This window comes from Sciurus carolinensis, chromosome 6 (assembly GCF_902686445.1).
Source record: "Sciurus carolinensis chromosome 6, mSciCar1.2, whole genome shotgun sequence".
NCBI classification, from domain to species: Eukaryota; Metazoa; Chordata; class Mammalia; order Rodentia; family Sciuridae; genus Sciurus; species Sciurus carolinensis.
The window spans coordinates 66,603,972-66,621,442 of NC_062218.1; the positions used below are offsets into that span (position 1 = coordinate 66,603,972).

Consider the following 17,471-nt stretch of genomic DNA (forward strand, 5'->3'; position numbering starts at 1 on the left):
TTTAAAAGAAACTGTTATTTCAACTGAAGAAGCACTCTAATGTGTATTCATATTAGGTGTAAAAAGAAAGAATGAATTATTTCTCTTTGCTCTCTCAAATTTCATGCAGTATTCTGCTTGAGCTGTTTCCATGCAATGTTGTGTTTGATCAAAAATACCTACTTGTGTCTCTTCAGTTTGTCCTCGGCAAAGTTTTCCCAGTCCTGAAGTCACTGAGCTCTGCATGGGCACAGCACTAGGGAGGGAGGAAAAAGGAAATACTTGATTCTTGTGTCAAGGATAGAGAAGAAGGGTGGGTTTTGGCTTTGTGGAGTGGGCTCATCTCTCGACTCTTGGCACTTGGCATCATGGCTGCTGTGGTTGCTATGGAAGCAAACTGTTTCCTGGGTAATTGAACAAGACAGATTGTCTAGAGACCCCCTTCCTCTTGGTTCCCTCTTTCAGGAAGCAAGAGCTGGTCCATGTCTGGTTTCCAGGAGGCAGGTGGGCAAGGCCAGTCTGCAGAGAATTGTCTCAAGATACCCCAGCTGTGGATCCATAACTTTGGTGACTTTAGGAATGATCTGCCTTCTCTTTCTGTGACTTGGTACATGAGGTATGAAGTACCCTTCCAAGTCATATCCAGGGATGTATTTACTGAATTTCCAGATCCAGTACTCACTCAGTTTCTACGATCCCTAGGGGGTCTGAAACCCTAAGAAATAGGAGTCAAACCTGTTTCCATGCTTCTGTCGGGGATGAGGTGTTCTTTGTGACCCAATCTCTGCCTCCAGCCACCTCCTGTGCCCACCCTTTCTTCACCTGGGCTTCATTTGAACAGGCTGTTTGTCTCTTTGGAACCATGTGGGAATTCTGGGCTGTGTGGTCTCCGGAGGTTCTCACCTCTGTTCTTGCTTGTGTAGTTGCCCTAGGACTATTTGTGATTATGCCATTGGCTTTGAACATCAAGGGGAATTGAAGGAACATTGTCTCACCAAACACCACCTCTCCGCTTATCCAGTTTCTGTGTGCATTGCCCAAGTGGCACCCGCATTGTGTCCTGGAGACACTGAGGGTAGAAAGAAGTTGAAGGCGTAGGCGGGAAGGTCCTGGGATGAAGTAACCCTTCCTTCATTCCCTGTCTATATACAACCTCTTTTCCCATAAAACCTTTTCCTCCATTACCCAACCATACTACATAGCTTCATAAGAACAGAAATGTTAGTCTACTTTTTTCCCACTGGGAATAGAAAAGTGAATTTGAAATGACTTCCTTTATTTATCTTCAAAGCTCCTTCCTCTATTCTTCCCCCCAATCTCCCCACACTAACTCAGTGTCAGTCACAAAAATCCTTAATAAATGCAAATGTAAGACAATATCTTCTGCCATATCATGAATGCATCCTCTTGGTGCTTTTGAGAATTCAAAAGAGAGACTGGTTTTGGTTAAACTCTGTGTCATTCAAAAGACAGCTGGCCATATTTTATTACTTTTAAGTATATTACTTTCTGAAAAATTTAAAATTGCCTTAGAGCAGTGGTCATCTTTGGTTTTTACCTTTTCCCACCTTCTCTTGGTTTTATTCAGTAACTCATCAGTTTTTGTTATTTCTTTCTTCAAAGTATTCATCTCTACCCCTTCCTCTTTATTCCCATGATCTGCCTCATGGGAAGCATTTATTGACTCAGAATATTGCTCTGAGAATCCAAATTCCTCCCCTTTTCCAATGACTATCTCCACAAGACCAGTTTAGATCTTTCAAAATCAGACAGGTGTTTAGAAACTCTCAGTGTCTTCCCGTCTTCCAAATTCCAGATTCTCTTTCTCAGAGCCACCCCCCCCTTTTTTTTTTTTTAAAGATTTTTAGTTATAGATGGACACAACACTTTATTTTATCTATTTATTTTTATGTGGTGCTGAGGCTTGAACCCAGTGTCTTGCACGTTGTAGGCAAGCACTCTGCCACAGAGCTACAACCCTAGTCCAGAGCTCACTTCTTCAGCCCTCCCATGCTCTCTCTCCATGATAGACTCAGGCACCAGCCTCGTCTCTTCTGTCTGTTGCCACTGTACAGGGGGGTCACTGATGTATGTTTTCTTCAGGCCCTGACTGAGTGCTCTTACATACAGGCGGTGTGGCCTTTTTTCAGACCTGAGGATACCCATCTCCTGGCAGCTTGGCTCACTGGTGGAAAACTGACTACGTGATTGTACTTTCAGTACTTTGGGGAGAATACCATTTCCAACGTCCTGCTCTCAAGACTTCCATGAACTAGGAGGAGTGAAGCATCCTTTATCCAGGCTGCAGAAGACAGTGTGGGCCCTTTTCTGGAGAGTATGAAACTGTCCTTAGAACCAGACCAGCCGAGGAAGGATTGGGCTCTGGATCACGTCCTCTGGGGCCCACCACTAGGGATATTCATTTGGAATTTCACATTTCAAGAAATGTTGAGGGAGGTTACAAAAAATGGTTTTGGTGAATCTTGTAGTTACTTTAAAGACATTATTGAGGACCTCGTTTACCACATTACTGAATATTTTCTTTTCTGAAAATTTTATTTCTCTATTTTTATGTGGTGCTGAGGATGGAACCCAGTGCCTCACACTCACTAGGCAAGTGCTCCAGCACTGAGTCACAACCCCATCTCTGAATATTTTCTTTATGAGAATCCATGAGATTTTTTTCCCCTCTGGTCTCAGACTTGGATTAATTGAACTTCTGCTAAACTGTGAATCTTGTAGCTAATCATGTTCCTCTTTGTGTTGCCTGCCCCATAGTCCAGCTAATTTTGAGGCCCACTTATACTAAGTGTTCCCAGCATAAAGAATGTGTGTGGTTCCAGTCCAGGCTTCATCCTACTGTTTTCCAGATTCCCTGTGATCTCACCTATCTTGACATTTGTCTTATTTTATGTGTTTTTGTGGTAATAAGATGGGGTATAAATTCACATATAAGCACATCTAATCAAATTAATTAATTAATTATTTATTTAATTTTAGAGGTGCTAGGAATTGAAACCAGGGCTTTGCATATGCTAGACAAGTGCTCTGCCACTGGGCTACCTCTCCATTCCTTTTTATTTTGAGACAGGGTCTCAATAAGCTGCCCAACCTGACCTCAAACTTGAGATCTTACTGCCTCAGCCTCCTGAGTAGGCTGGATTACAGAGTTCACCACCATGCTCATCAACCATAATTATTTATATAAAAACATTACTCAAAATTATTTCTAGAGACTGTAGTTTAAGGAAATATATTAAAGGGGACTTTAAAATATTTAATTCTATCGTTTATACCTAGTAGTTTTGAAACACTAGCATAAGAGATGAGGAAAATAAATTTTAAGGAAAAGTAAATATCAAAATGGTTACTTGACTAAAGAAACTGACAAGACAGGGAACCCCAGTGATATTCTAGTACACATTTACTCTTTTTTTGGACATTGGATAGAATGTCCTGAAATCAGGACCTACATGAGGTAACATTGCAATCAGCTTCTTTGTACCACTGAATTGCAATCACAAAGCACTACATGGTATCCTAGTGACTAGAAGCAATTTCTCATTTTAAAAATTGTTTACATTTTTTTTCATTTTCCTATTTTGTTCAAAGGGAATATTTATAATTCAAAACAAATCCTTCTCTAACTCAAAGTCATCACAGAGGAAAATTATAAAATTGATTGGGCATAGATATAAAGAAGACAGAAAATTAGCAAAAGTTCCTGATTTTTCCCCTTAGAAAAAAGATGTTACAGGGCTTTAAGCATGCCAGAAACAGTAGAAATTACACACTGCCCCCTCACCAACCCAACATGGTGCCAATAGAAACTGCTAGACAAACTAGAAAAATGTGGTAATTTATTGGCAAAAAGATACCTGAGAAGTGGGCACAGAGCTGGCTGGTGAGACAAGATGACTTCCATCCAAGGAAGGCACCATTTCTAATCTGACTACTCCATACTTTGATGGTGGCAGAAAGTGAATTTAGCAGGAACCATCACGATCCATCAGAAGGTATAAACCACCCAAGTCATTTTGGAATTACCAGAGACTTGTTATGATGTGACATTATTGTCAGAACTGCTGGGAAACACACTGAGAAAATATAGCTCTTGCACCTATTCACAGTATTTATCAGGCGTTTGGTTGATGCTTGGCTTTGGTATATGGATATTGAATCTGTTGATCAATGTATAATAATTACCTGCTGTTGCTGCTGCTGGGGTGTGTGTGTGTGTGTGTGTGTGTGTGTGTGTGTATGTGTGTGACATATACAGATGAGAAAATTGTACTTCTGAGAATGTAAGATCTGTCTAGATTTTCATGTGGGTTTTAATTGCCTATTTTTTAATTTCACAGTGTGTGGACAATATACGATGTAATGGTTTAATGACTATAGTATTTGAAGAAAATTCCAAAGTTACTGTGCCACATATGATTAAGTAAGTGCAATAATCTTTTCCCTCACATTTTAATCAAGATCAAATTGGCAGAGAATGTAAAACCTTGAATAAAATAGTCATTTCACTAGGATTCTGCTTCTTATCGAGAATGTTTCCTGACAGTCATGTGATAATTTATGTTATGCCATTATAAATAGTACGGAAGACTAGCAAAATGGTTTTTCAGATTTGTAGTTTATTGGCTTATAGCACAGAAAAATTGTTTTTCATACTGTTACACAGTCCTTCCTTCAGGACAAAATCCTATCAAAATGTTCAAGTTTAATATAAAATATCGAAGTAATGACAGCCAGATGTGTCTAAGGTAAACCAAGGTGTGGCTGACTTCCATGGCATCCCCCAAATGGGCAGGAATCATATTATTCAGGTTTGGCTGTTGAGATACATTTAAACTTCCAACACACCTCCTATAAATCAAATGACTTGGCCATGGTACCTTCTGCCCTTGCCTATATCTGCTTTGGCCCAGAGGCTATTGGCATTGGGTGCCATCCTACTCTGTAAGTGTCTCAGCAAAGCAAGTCCTATATCTTAAAGGAATCCCTAAGAACACTATAGTTTAAACTGAGAAGTTACATCAATAACTATGTGCTAGAACTCTTTGTATTAACATTTTTGACTCCATATACTATTTTGTTTTCAAATTCAGAAACTGTTTTTGGGAGTATTTCGAAGAGGACCAAATTGTTCCTTACTCTCATTTTTGTGATTATTTGCTTTCCCATTCCAAGAGTAAAGTGCATTTAAAAAGCAATTTGGTTATATCTTGTAAAACAAAAGTTTTTTTGAAGCTAAGAACATGTTTGTCTTCCTTGCCTTCTTATGTGAATATTTTGAGATCTGACTTGTTTATGCTGAGACAGTATCTAACATTAACTTTGGAAGGATAACTTTCCTCTTCTGACAGGTATTAACTACAGTTAGCCTGATCCCTGTGGTACAAGTTGGAGAATTTGTTGCCTCAGATGAAGGTAGAGTACATAATACTAGTAGTACAGAAAAATATCATTCAATTAAGGAATGATGTAATTTTAAATTATTAGTCAAATCAAAATATTTTGGGAAGGGCCATTTTAAAACTCTAGGGCGAAAGTTCCTTTTGCGTACAATTTTAGAAGTTTTTGATTTAGTATTTTTTAAAACACCAATTATTTAAAAATGTGCAATGCTAAGATTAAGAACAAGTAGGGACTATTAAGACAGAAAGTTCGAATCATGGCCTAAATTTTGGATTCTCAGCATTAGGTTAAGATTTTCTTTTCAATTTTTTTTTTTACTACAGAATTCTAATTTTAATTTTTTACAAAATGATATATAAAATTTTTGTTCTTTATGAAAAATATTGTTTGAAGGTTAGACAGCCATGAAAGTCCAGCTGCCTTTGAGACAGATGTGTGAGTCAGACAGCATAGCATAATTATAAGCCCCTAGCCCTAGAGCTGCTGCACATCCACTGTATATATGTTTTGTTGATACTAATAATGAATACTGTCAGGTGTGGTGGTGCACACCTGTAATCCCAGTTACTTGAGTGGGAGGCTGAGGCAGGAGGATCACAGGTTTGAGATCAGCCTGGGCAACTTAAAAAAAAATAAATAACAAAAAAGGGCTGGGGGTGTCACTCAGTGCTAGAGGATTTGTCTGGCATGCATGAGGCCCAGCACTGCAAAATGATAGAACGGCGATGATGGTGATGAAGAAGGAGAAGGGGGAGGAAGAAGAAAACTTTAGTTTTGTACCTGACCAGTTGTGGCTTTTGCACCCACCCCAGCAGTTTTACCAGCATCCATGTCCATTTGCATCACCACTTTCATATAGACCAAGATTTTCTACCTTGAAGTATGTAGAGGTGCTACTTAAACAAGTTGGAGCTGCTCTCCTGCTTGGACAGGATCCTGTCTCTTGGGCTACAGGGATTTTCTGTTAAAGCTAAGATGTCCGCACTATTCGAGGTGTATTCCTCAGGCAGAGTTAAGTTTTGTGTATTTATTCTTTCTAGTTCTCCCAGCTTCTTTGAGCCTGCTTGTCCTCAGTCAGAGGAAGAAGTATGATTTTGCCATCTCCATTCTACCCTAAACTCTGTATTTCTGCCTCCCTGTGTGCATCTGTCTCCCTGGCTACAAGCCATGAAAAAAAATGTGTCAGAGTTAAAAGAAAAATTATGCTCTTGTAACCATGTCTCGTTATTGACAAGGCAGCACTTTCTAAGCACTTACTTACTTCCTTTTAAAACTTACCAATTATAATAAATGATTTGGCTTTGATCTCTTGCTGTTGCTTTTGTGTTTACCAAAAAGGAGTTGCTATGATCCTGGGAGACTAAAGTAATGCATTCTGTCTTTCTTGATTGTCCTTTGGGAAATAAAGTAAGATCCAGTTCAGTATAATAAAGGAAAAGTAAGTAATTTCATAATATTTAATTTCTTTACTTAAAATGAAAACAATCACAATTTTGAAGGACAATGGTGTGATTAGTTTAATTTAATTTCATGCTTGTGGCAACATATTTTTTTCTACTAGTGTTTAGAATAAACTAATTATAATCAAAAGATGAAAAGCTCAAAACTATGATTAGAATGCAAAATCATGACACTTGTTAGGTGAAAGTAGCCCTTTAAATGATATCTAACTAAGGTCTTTTTTGTTTAAAATAATATTTGACTTCAACTTTCTTGGAAAATTGAGGTTGTAGGTAGAAAATAATGGGAGAAAAATTGGTTATGTCATTAAATCAATTGATGGATTCATAAAAATCACTCAGGACTTTTTACAAATGAGAACATTAAGAACCAGAAAAATAAACTTGATTAAGGGTCACATCATGAGTGGCAGAAAAAGCCACTGTTTTCAACAATCTCAAAAAAATGCACTTGTATATTTCTAAGATCAATAATATGACTAACGCTAACAGGCCAACAGTTCCTCAGCAGGAGTAAGCTGGTCATTTAAAATGCTCTTTCAGGCCTTCAGAAGAAGCATTTCCACCTGCACTGAGTATACTTGGGACTGGGAAGTTTCCAGAAGCAAGCTAAGAAAGCTATTGATTCCTTTCTAGTCAAAGGAAATAAATATATAATTTAACCTCCCTTGAAGTGCCAAAAGGGCTAATTAAAAGTGCTCACAACAAGCTAACTGATTCTTAGCAAGCAGTTGGCTCACTGAAAGTCACTGGTGCTATAGCATATCCTTTAATTAAATGGTGAAATCCAGGATTTTACCGATTGCCTGTTACCATGCTGCAATGAAGGGGAACAAGGGACCTCAGAAGGGGAAGTGATGGCTACTGGCAGTCTTCATGGTCCACCTAGAGAGGCTGCCAGTGCAGTGCCCTAGGGTGAGGAATGGGGGGTGGCCAGGTGGGAGGTTCCACAGAACAGTAGAAGCAGCAGATGGCAGGGTGGCAGTGGTAGGTATTGTTTAGCGGAATCTGTCTCAGACACTATTTTTTAAATGAAAACATTTTTATTAATACTGAGAAATATTAAAAACATCACAAAAACATAACATGTCACTTATACTTTATGGATTAAATTGTATTCTGAAATTTTAAACACATTAATAAGACAGGAATCATGAAATGAACGAATTAGGCTTTCAATTCAAGAAGTTAGGAAAAGTATGAGAGACTAACCTGTAGGAAAGTGTAGGAAGGAAATAATTAAGATAAGACAGTAATAAGTTAATACAAAGAACAAAGGTAGAGTTGATAAATTAAAGAGTCAATTAGAAGGCCAAATGCCAAAGCATATATTATATATTAATGTAGTAGTTATATTGTTAAGTAGCAGTAATAACTATGTCTTTTCCTCCTCAGTGTGTGTGGGGGGGCTGTCAACTGCTATTTTTTTAAGCATACTTATGATATTCTGTTTTTTAGGGTATAAGAGATGCTTTCCCCCTCCTTAAGAGGATTTTTCATTTTCCTAATAAAATATGGTTGAACTAGAAAGAGAAGGAAACCACAGAGTGAAATGAATTATCATTACATCCTTCACAATGAATTCTGGCCTTCCTAAATTATAATGGCATAAAATATTCCTCAGCATACCAGATGTCTTCGTAGCCTGCCTTTATGCACACGTGTCTTGTCAGCACGTATATCTGTCCATCTTCTTTTGAATGCAGTCGGAAGCGAGTTTGTAAATGCTGGAGGACTCAGTGGCCAAGGGGGAAGCCTTCTCCTGGTTTGGTTAACATGTCCCTGCTTTGCACATAGGTCTGATGCCCGTCTTCATAAGGATGACACTGACATTTGCTTCAGTAAAACACTCAACTCCTGCAAAGTGCCCCAGATCCGCTATGCCAGCGTGGAGCGCCTCTTGGAGCGCCTGACTGATTTGCGGTTTCTGAGCATCGATTTCCTCAACACCTTCCTGCACACCTATCGCATTTTCACCACGGCCACTGTGGTGCTGGCGAAGCTCTCTGATATATACAAGAGGCCTTTCACCTCCATCCCCGTCAGGTAGGCAGGGTTTGACCTCCTGATTCCTGGGTCCAGATCTTCAGAGCAGCTCCTGGGGCACTGGCTAGGTTTTTGTTTTTTGTTTTTTGGTTTTTTTTTTTGGTACCAGGGATTGAGCTCAGGAATGGAGCTCAGGGTTACTCAACCACTGAGACACATCCCCAGACCTACTTTGTATTTTATTTAGAGACAGGTTCTCACTGAGCTGCTTAGTGCCTCGCTTTTGCTGAGGCTGGCTTTGAACTCGAGATCTTCCTGTCTGAGCCTCCCAAGCTCTAGGATTGCAGGTGTGTGCAACCACACCCAGCGCTGGCTTGCTCTTGAACTCACCATATTCCCTGCCCCAGTGGAAGGTGGTAAATAAAGGTCACACACAGGGTTCCCCAGAGAAGAAGTTGAAAACCCTGAAGTCTCAAGTGGCCTTTTTTTGCTTCTGGATTTTTCAGAAGCAGTCTATTATTTTAGACCATTCTATTTTTTTACAAAGTACTTTTCATAATTTAATATACTTAAGAATCAGCTGGAGGGAATGTCTTATTAAGTTACAGGTGACTCAGTGCATCTAGCGGGAGCCTGAAGTTCGATAAGCTCCCCAGACACCAGCTGCTGGTCTTTGCAACCTCAGTTTAGTAGTGAGGGTTAGACAGGGACTAAAAGGTGTCTGAGTTCCTTTGACAGGTGCGTGGCACACATGTGACATTTAGATGAAGGAAAATGCAGTGGTAGCAGTGTAATGATATCGTGGTCTTTAAATGTAGGGAGCGTGTTCTTGGGTGACTGCTGGGATGTCATCATCACGAGACTGCAACCTGTTAACAGGGTTTCTATTGTTTTCAGGTCACTGGAATTGTTTTTTGCTACCAGTCAAAACAACAGAGGTGAACATTTGGTGGATGGAAAATCCCCACGTTTGTGTCGCAAATTCTCTTCCCCACCACCACTGGCAGTGTCCAGAACATCCTCCCCAGTGAGGGCCAGAAAGCTGTCCTTGACTTCTCCCTTGAACTCAAGGATAGGAGCCTTGGACCTGACCACGTCCTCGTCGTCCAGCAGTCCCACCACCACCCATAGCCCCGCAGCATCCCCACCGCCGCACACTGGTAAAGTACCGTTGGATCTTAGCAGAGGCCTCTCTTCTCCAGAGCAAAGCCCGGGATCTGTAGAAGAGAATGTAGATAACCCCCGCGTGGATCTGTGTAACAAGCTAAAACGAAGTATTCAAAGAGGTATTACCCAGCACATCGACATGATCACACCCACCTTTGCTGCCACCTGCTTCCGCACCATTCCTTCTGGAACCTTCCCTCCCTTTCTTTATAGCACTCCTACTTCCGCATAGAGTAGAATGGATACAATGGCTAGTTAGAAGAGAACATTCCTGTAGCTTCCTTTAGCCCTGTGGAACCAGGAGCAGAGTTAGTTTTCCTCATTCCCTATAGCCAAAGGCTAGCTGTAGGCAGTTGTCAAGGGAGGAATAGTACATCTGGGTGATATTAGTGGAAAGTTCTTGGAATTTGGTGTAAGACTGGTTGGCTAAAGAGCCTACCATGATACTTTGTGGAGAGGCAGATTTTGGGCACCCACATCCTTGACCTTCGGCCTCAGCATCTCCTTTGCCTCCATTTCTGCCCTCAGCTCCTGTATTGCTCCCAGCTTTTTCCTGCTGAGCATGACCTAGACTGGAAGCACTAAGATGGCTTCAATCTTGTCAAGAGGGCATACCATACCATAGTATAGGTATAGGGAGAAAAATCAAAGCAAAGATGGTTTTGTTTATCCTTGACACGGCCAAACTGGTTTTATAAAATCTGGATTAGAGCACATGGTTTCTTGCTTAAATTCTCTAATGGCATTCCATTGCTCTTAGAATAAAGTACATTTTTCCTCCAAGGCTTTCAGATCCTATGAGACTTCAGTGTTCTCTCCCTCTCCAATCCGTACGCTTGCCAAGCTCCATCATCTTCTCAGCTTCAGTCACATTGATTTCCCTTTTGTGTCTTAGGAACATCTTGTCATTCGGCCCCAGGCCTTTGCATGTGTTCTTGTCACTGCCTGGGCAGCCTTTCCCCACATACGCTCCATGAACTCTGCAGTCTTGTCTGTCTGGTTCACCTCCGTTTCCTCAGTGCCTAGGCCAGTGCCTGGCAGGGGGTAAATTTTTGTTAATGAGTGAATGAAGTAAAACACTCAGGGAACTAATTCAGGGTCCTGTGTGCTCACCATGTCCTCCTCAGCTTGGTATACATAGGGGTTGGAGGAGGCGATCCTTATTGCTTTTAAAATTCAGTGTTTCTGTGATGCATATCAAAACATTGTTTCACAGCCAAATTAGCAAAGAGCTTTTTTTTCTCACTGTACAATATCTGATTTATTGATTGATAACATAAAAATTAGGTAATGAATCAGATTAAGTGTCCAGATTTCAAGGAGGATCACCAGATGGACCCTTGCCTTTCTACCTGCTGGAAGCATCTATGTGCTTTCTCACTTGGATCATTTAAGCAAGCCTCCCGAGTGAAGTGTTTAATGGAATTTTAACTGGAGTGGTTGTCATCATCAACAGTAGCACTCTTTTTAACAAGAAATTCTTTAACTTGACAAGTTAGCAACTAAGGAGGAGGAAAAGGGGAAGATAATTAAAAAGTCATTAGAACAACAAGCTTCAGCAAAATCACCATGGATTCTTCTCCGAACTGGTGAGATGATGGCAAGCCGATAAGAGTGTTTGGTGCTCCATGCAGCACCAGGGCTTGGGCACCACCATGAGGGAATGACTTACTGGACCTTGCCCTGGGGCTGTGTGGCCTGGGAAGGTCTTTCCCCTCCTTTATAGGATTGCAATAAAGAGAAGGAAAAATCTGGAGGTAAATGTGGATCCTCATGTTCTCTTGAGTTAGGGGAGCACTTTGGTGTCAGATGTTAGTGGCTCTGAGGCTGTGGTGAGATAGCTCCTGGGGCTGGGCTTAGGACAGAGGTTTGGCTAGTGGTCCTCAGCAGCCACTGGAACACCCCTAAGTTTGGCTCTGAGCTTCTCAAGTAACCAAATAAAAATAGGAATGTAATCAATTATACAATTCACATCAAAACCAGGAATAGATGGGTTGTATAGGCACATCTTTTCTTGCTATTAAGACGTGGTAAAGAAAACACTGAGTTAAAAAAAAAGCTTAGAATTAAGACTGGGATTATGGTAGATTTTTGGCATTCTCCTCAATAGGTAAACAAAGGAATCATAGACTCAGTCTTTTCTTCTATTCTGCATTGACATAAGGGCAATATGGTCATGAATGGCTTTAGGGAAGTCATGGATGACCTCTTCAGCATGTCTGAAAGTTCTCTGTGTGTGTGTGCACGCGTGGATGTCTGTGGCATTCCCAAGTGCTGCTCTGTTAACCCTGCTGTCTAATCCTGAAAATTCCAATTGGCAAAGAAAAGGGTGACACACTGATCTGTCTTTAATTTGAAAGATGTTTGCAAGTGCTCTGCATAATGTTAACAGTTAAAAGTTGGCAAACTTGAATAAGAATCCTATGCCAAGAGTTTATACATTTTCTGCTCTTCATTTCAGGATTCAGCCCTGTCCAATCTCATTGTGTGATATCTACTTTCCCACTGGTCCATACCAAGTCCGTAGGTCTCTTTGCTCTCCCCCTAGTCAGTCAGATCATGCACTTTGAAGAATGCTAATTTGAAGAATGCTTTGTTAAGTTTCATTGTCACAAATGATAATGCCAGCATTGTAATATTTTCTGGCAAGAGAACTTGAAATAGCATGAAGGGAAAGCAGAGCACTAGCAATTTTCCCTCAAAATGAAACAGGTAATAAACAATTTAGGTTAAAAAATAATACAATTTAGATTTCCCCAAACCTAGTTCCCAAATCTGTTGTAGGTTCACCCAACATTCACTAGTTGCCCTACCTTCCTAATACCAGGCATTCATCTCCTTCTTCTACCCCAGGTGTTTCTAAAGAGCCTGACTCAAATTCCACCCAATGATGGATTCTCAATGAAAAACCAATGGCAGGCAAGAAAGGAGAGCCAAAGGGCACCACACAGCCCGGTGTATGCTCAGACCGCGGCTGAGCAACTGGTCTGCCCACATGGGGCTGCATAACCCACTGCACCAGTGTCTGTCTCTGTGTTCTCAGTTTGAAAATTGCCTGCCTGTGGGCTGAACGTGCTCCTGATTTTAGCATTTGTTTGGAGCTCACATCTGCCCACTCATCCTGCAGGCAAAGCTGTTTGCATGGAACTTGATTGAAAGTGAACACACCAGAAGGAAATGCTTCACCACCCCATGCTAGCATGGTTCCTTCTCCCTGTAGGTCTATTAGCTAGTAGTGTTATTCTCTGCTTTCCTGCTTTTTCAGGACATTGGGGTTCTTTTGGTTGTCTCTCTGGCAAGTTTTTTGGGTTCAGCATATTGCTGACTAAAGATTTTCTCATTGGCCTGAGAATGAATGGATGGTTGGATCAGACCAAGGACATGCATTTGGTATTCTGCCTGCTCTTACAGAGCAGATGCCTTCCATTACTGAGTTTTGATGGAGCTATTTAGAAAAATAATAAAACTAACAGCTAAGCACTGATTTTTTTTTGTCTGCATCTTGCATCGTTGCCAGCTTTACTATAATTATGTCATTCAAGGAAAGATTCTAACCATTTCCCTTCCCCAGCTCCTTTGAGTTGCAAAAGATTGAAATTGTGGCCATATTTCTAAGGGAGTAAATTACATGCAAGTGTAAAAATGGCTTTATCTGAAGTCATTAGGGATTTTGTACAGTTTGTTCGTGAAATCTTGAATGGGATGAAAAGAGAAGTAGTTCTACTGACCAGGGTAATGAAAATGAATGGAGGTGAAACTTAGCTTCTATCAGTGGGAGTTAATGAACAGCCTAAGAAAAAAAGAAACGGAAGAATTGTTAGACCTTTATTAATTTTTTGGTAAATATATTTCCTTGGAAGAATATACACAGTTATAGTCAACAAACCAGTGGAAGGGGTAAAGAAATGTTATTAGCAGTAGGCTAAGTGTGACCCTAGAATGATGGGACTTTTATTCTTGAAATATTAGCTGCAGAAAGAGGCTCAACGGTGCACTTAAAAAAATTTCCACCTGCTTCTAGTTGATCTGTAGCTATAGCTCAGAGCTACCCAGTAGAACTTTCTGGGAGGATGGAAAAGGTCTATACCTGCGCTGTCCAATAGTGTAGTCACTAGCCACAGGTGGTTACTTAGCATTGAATGTGGCTAGTCCACGTGAGCAACTGAAATTTTACTTTAATTTTAGTTAATATAAATTACATAGTTTTATTTGGTTGGTGCTACCATTTTGGACAGTTCAACTTTAGATCCCTAAGAGCCCCCAGGCATATTGCTAGAAATCTAAATTTTGGTTACCTAAGGGGTGACCAAGGCAAAGAAGTAGTGAAGTCCTAATTTTAATCCCATTCTGGTTTATAATCTGAAAAAGACCCTTTTTCTCCACTCCAAGAAAGCCAGAACATGCTGGAGAGCAGCTGATCTGCCACACACACCCCTGTTCTTTTTAACATCTCTTATTGCATTGGATGGAAGGGACTGGCCAAGGTCAGTCAGGCTCAGCAAGGCTCAACAAGGCCAGAAGGACACCATTAGAGAAGATCCATGTATTAGTATTTAGTATTAGTGTTATTAGCATTCCACTGGGAAGAAGGCCCTGATTTAACACTAAAGTCCTTTAAAATGTAGACTAGTAAGAAATGCTCTTTATCCATAATGAACTTTTGCATTTGCATGCATGATACTAACAAGAAACTCTGGAATTCATGGCCTCCTTGTTGACCTTTCTGCTGTGTGTTTTCAGCAGCAGTCCTGGAGTCCGCCCCGGTGGATCGAGCGGGAGCAGAAAGCTCCCCGGCAGCAGATGCCACGGAACTTTCACCTTGTAGGTCCCCCTCAACTCCCCGGCACCTCCGCTATCGCCAGCCTGGAGGTAAGAGCTCAGAAAGGCACTCAAATAGAAAAGTGACTTCTGGCTTCTGAATCTTTCCTTTGCCTTACTGTTTTACTCCCCCAATACATTTTAGTATCAGTTGTAAAAATTAATTGGAAACAAATAATGTTACTGTAGGACAGGAGAGTGGTAAAATAAATGACTAGAGAATGTATCTTCAGACTAATGGATATCTGTTTGTTCTCATGATTGCTTTGCATTTTGTGTGGAATAATGTGAATTGAAAGGCCTGCCTTAGATAATGACTAGTTAAGAAATATCAGTGCCGTTTTACCAAGACGTGGCCAGATTCTGATTCCTTACCATAAGTTCAAATGTAGTCTAAATAAAGAGGCTCATCTGGAATATCACAATTTTGGGAAACTTTATTAATAACACTATTTCATCTAAAATAAGGTTCACTTATAGGGGATCCCATCGTTATTGCTAGAGGCAAAAACTGGTATGTTTTATTTATATACAGTTATGAAATTTGTGAAGCATGATCCCATAATTTCAAAAATCAGAGAAAAAGGTAGAAATCTTTCATTTTCCTGTTTTCCTTACTCACTGCTCAAATAAATATATCTAACAGTTGTTTTGAAATGTTTCATTCTCTTAATCCAATTATTTCAAGTCAGAAGAGAAAATTATACAATTAGGAAACAAGATTCACTGCAAGTAACTCAAGTAAAATGCAGAGGTATTTTTTTTTTACTTTCATATTCATGCTTCAAGTGCCTGGCTCCAAATGGGCATTTCATTTGTGGCCTTAACCACTGGTGGAAGCTGGTTCCAAGAGCAACTAGAAGGGTCAGGGATAGGCTATTGTCAGAAGATTTGCCTTGATGGAGAATAGCCTCTGGGATTTTCAGGCTCCTGGTCAGTTACAGATCACTGCCATTGAGGTGTTTCTGTAAATGTAGGTGACAAGCTAGACCTTCCTGGCATGTCATGGGACTACCATGGAGTTAGCCACATTAGAGTTAGACTGAGTTAGACTCTTCTTAGAACCCTGGTCAATCCAGACTTTGGCAGCTTCTTAATCATTGCCATGTAGGACAGGTTCCTTGGGTTCATTGCAACATAGAACGATTTGTGATCAAAGCCCGTGGTAGCAAGACTCTACCAAAGCAAGAGGTAAATGCTATTCACTTTGCTACTATTATGAGAGCTGTTTTATATTCTTTTCATGTGTTTATATTCACAAATTTTTAATTTACCTTAGGATTATTTGAAATTATCATCCTTTTTTTGGATTAACTGAGCACCGCCCCCCCTTGGAATGTTTGGGGAATTGAACCCATGAATGCTCTACCACTGAGACAGGTTCTCTCTAAGTTGCTGAGGCTGGCCTCAAACTTGCCATCCTCCTGCCTCAGCCTCCCAAATTTCTGGGATTACAGGCATGCACCATCCATACCCTGCTAACTAAGCCCTTTGTTTCTTCCCCAATATGACTGAATTACATAGACAGGAATATAGGGAGGAGGCTGCAATCTGTGATAATGTGATAGATCTGAATGGGAGACAGGATCACCTGTTTCCTCACTGTCTAGCCAATATTTTACCTCTTCACCTATCTACTTACTGCCTGATTTTGTGCTTACATTAGACAGTGATTTGCTTCTTTATTTCTGTATTTAAAGCATGCCTGTAAAAGTTCAGGATCAAACTAATAAAAATTCTTCAGGCCAGAATCATAGCAGAGTGTTTCCACTGAAAGCGGAAGGGAGGAAAAATGGCAAGCTTGGGTCAACACTATCAAAACAGACTTGGAAGTACAGGGGCTGTGAGGGCTGCTCAGGTCACCTTGCAACTCTGGAAAGGCTGCACTTACCACTTCCCTACTTTTTTTTAATAGGCATTTTAAAAACTTTTATGTATGTATGTATGTATGCACGCACACGTGTGGTGCTGAGGATGGAACCCAGTGCCTCACACGTGCTAGGCAAGCACTCTTATCACTGAGCCCCAGTCCCACTCCACTTCCCTATGTTTAAAGGTGTTTTGGAAAGGAAATCCTATCCATAAATGATGTAGAATCTTAAAAATATTTCTTTATTGAGATATAATTCACATCCCATAAAATTCACCCCTAAAAGTAGATAGTTTAGTATTTTTGTGTATTCACAGGGTTAGGCAACCGTAACCACTGTTTAAGTACAAAACGTTTTCATCAACCAAAGAGAAACCCTGGATCCATCAGCACCCATTCTTTATTCCTGTCTCCCTGGCAACCATGAATCTACTTTCTGTATGGACTCATCTGTTCTGGACATTTAATATAAAGGAAATCACACAATACAGAACCCTTTGCGATTGGCTTCTTTCACTCAGAATTCTGTTTTGTGGATTCGTTAATGTTGTAGCACATATCAGAAATTCATTCCCTTGTCATGACTCAGTCATATTTTCTTTTGGTTTACCTATCTGTCAGTTGATGGATGCTTGGTTGTTTATATTTTTGGCTACTATGAATAATGTTGTTATGGATCTTGCACAAGTTTTTGTGTGGATATATGTGTTTCTCTCTCTTGGTTATGCACCTAGAGTGGAATTGCTGATACACAGTACTGCTATTCA

The 17,471-nt window shown here is 40.3% G+C and overlaps 1 protein-coding gene across 2 annotated transcripts in view; it reads left to right on the forward strand.

Annotated features, from left to right (window-relative positions):
- Nucleotides 1-17,471, forward strand: part of Rasgrf2 (Ras protein specific guanine nucleotide releasing factor 2) — a 237,870-nt gene that overhangs the window by 121,568 nt on the left and 98,831 nt on the right. Inside the window, exons 13-16 of one of the 2 annotated variants that reach the window (XM_047556829.1) lie at nucleotides 4,341-4,423; nucleotides 8,661-8,909; nucleotides 9,747-10,135; nucleotides 14,757-14,885. In XM_047556829.1, coding sequence (XP_047412785.1) covers nucleotides 4,341-4,423; nucleotides 8,661-8,909; nucleotides 9,747-10,135; nucleotides 14,757-14,885 — 850 coding nt within the window. The remainder of the gene's footprint in view (nucleotides 1-4,340; nucleotides 4,424-8,660; nucleotides 8,910-9,746; nucleotides 10,136-14,756; nucleotides 14,886-17,471) is intronic. The other variant, XM_047556830.1, reaches the window with a different exon arrangement.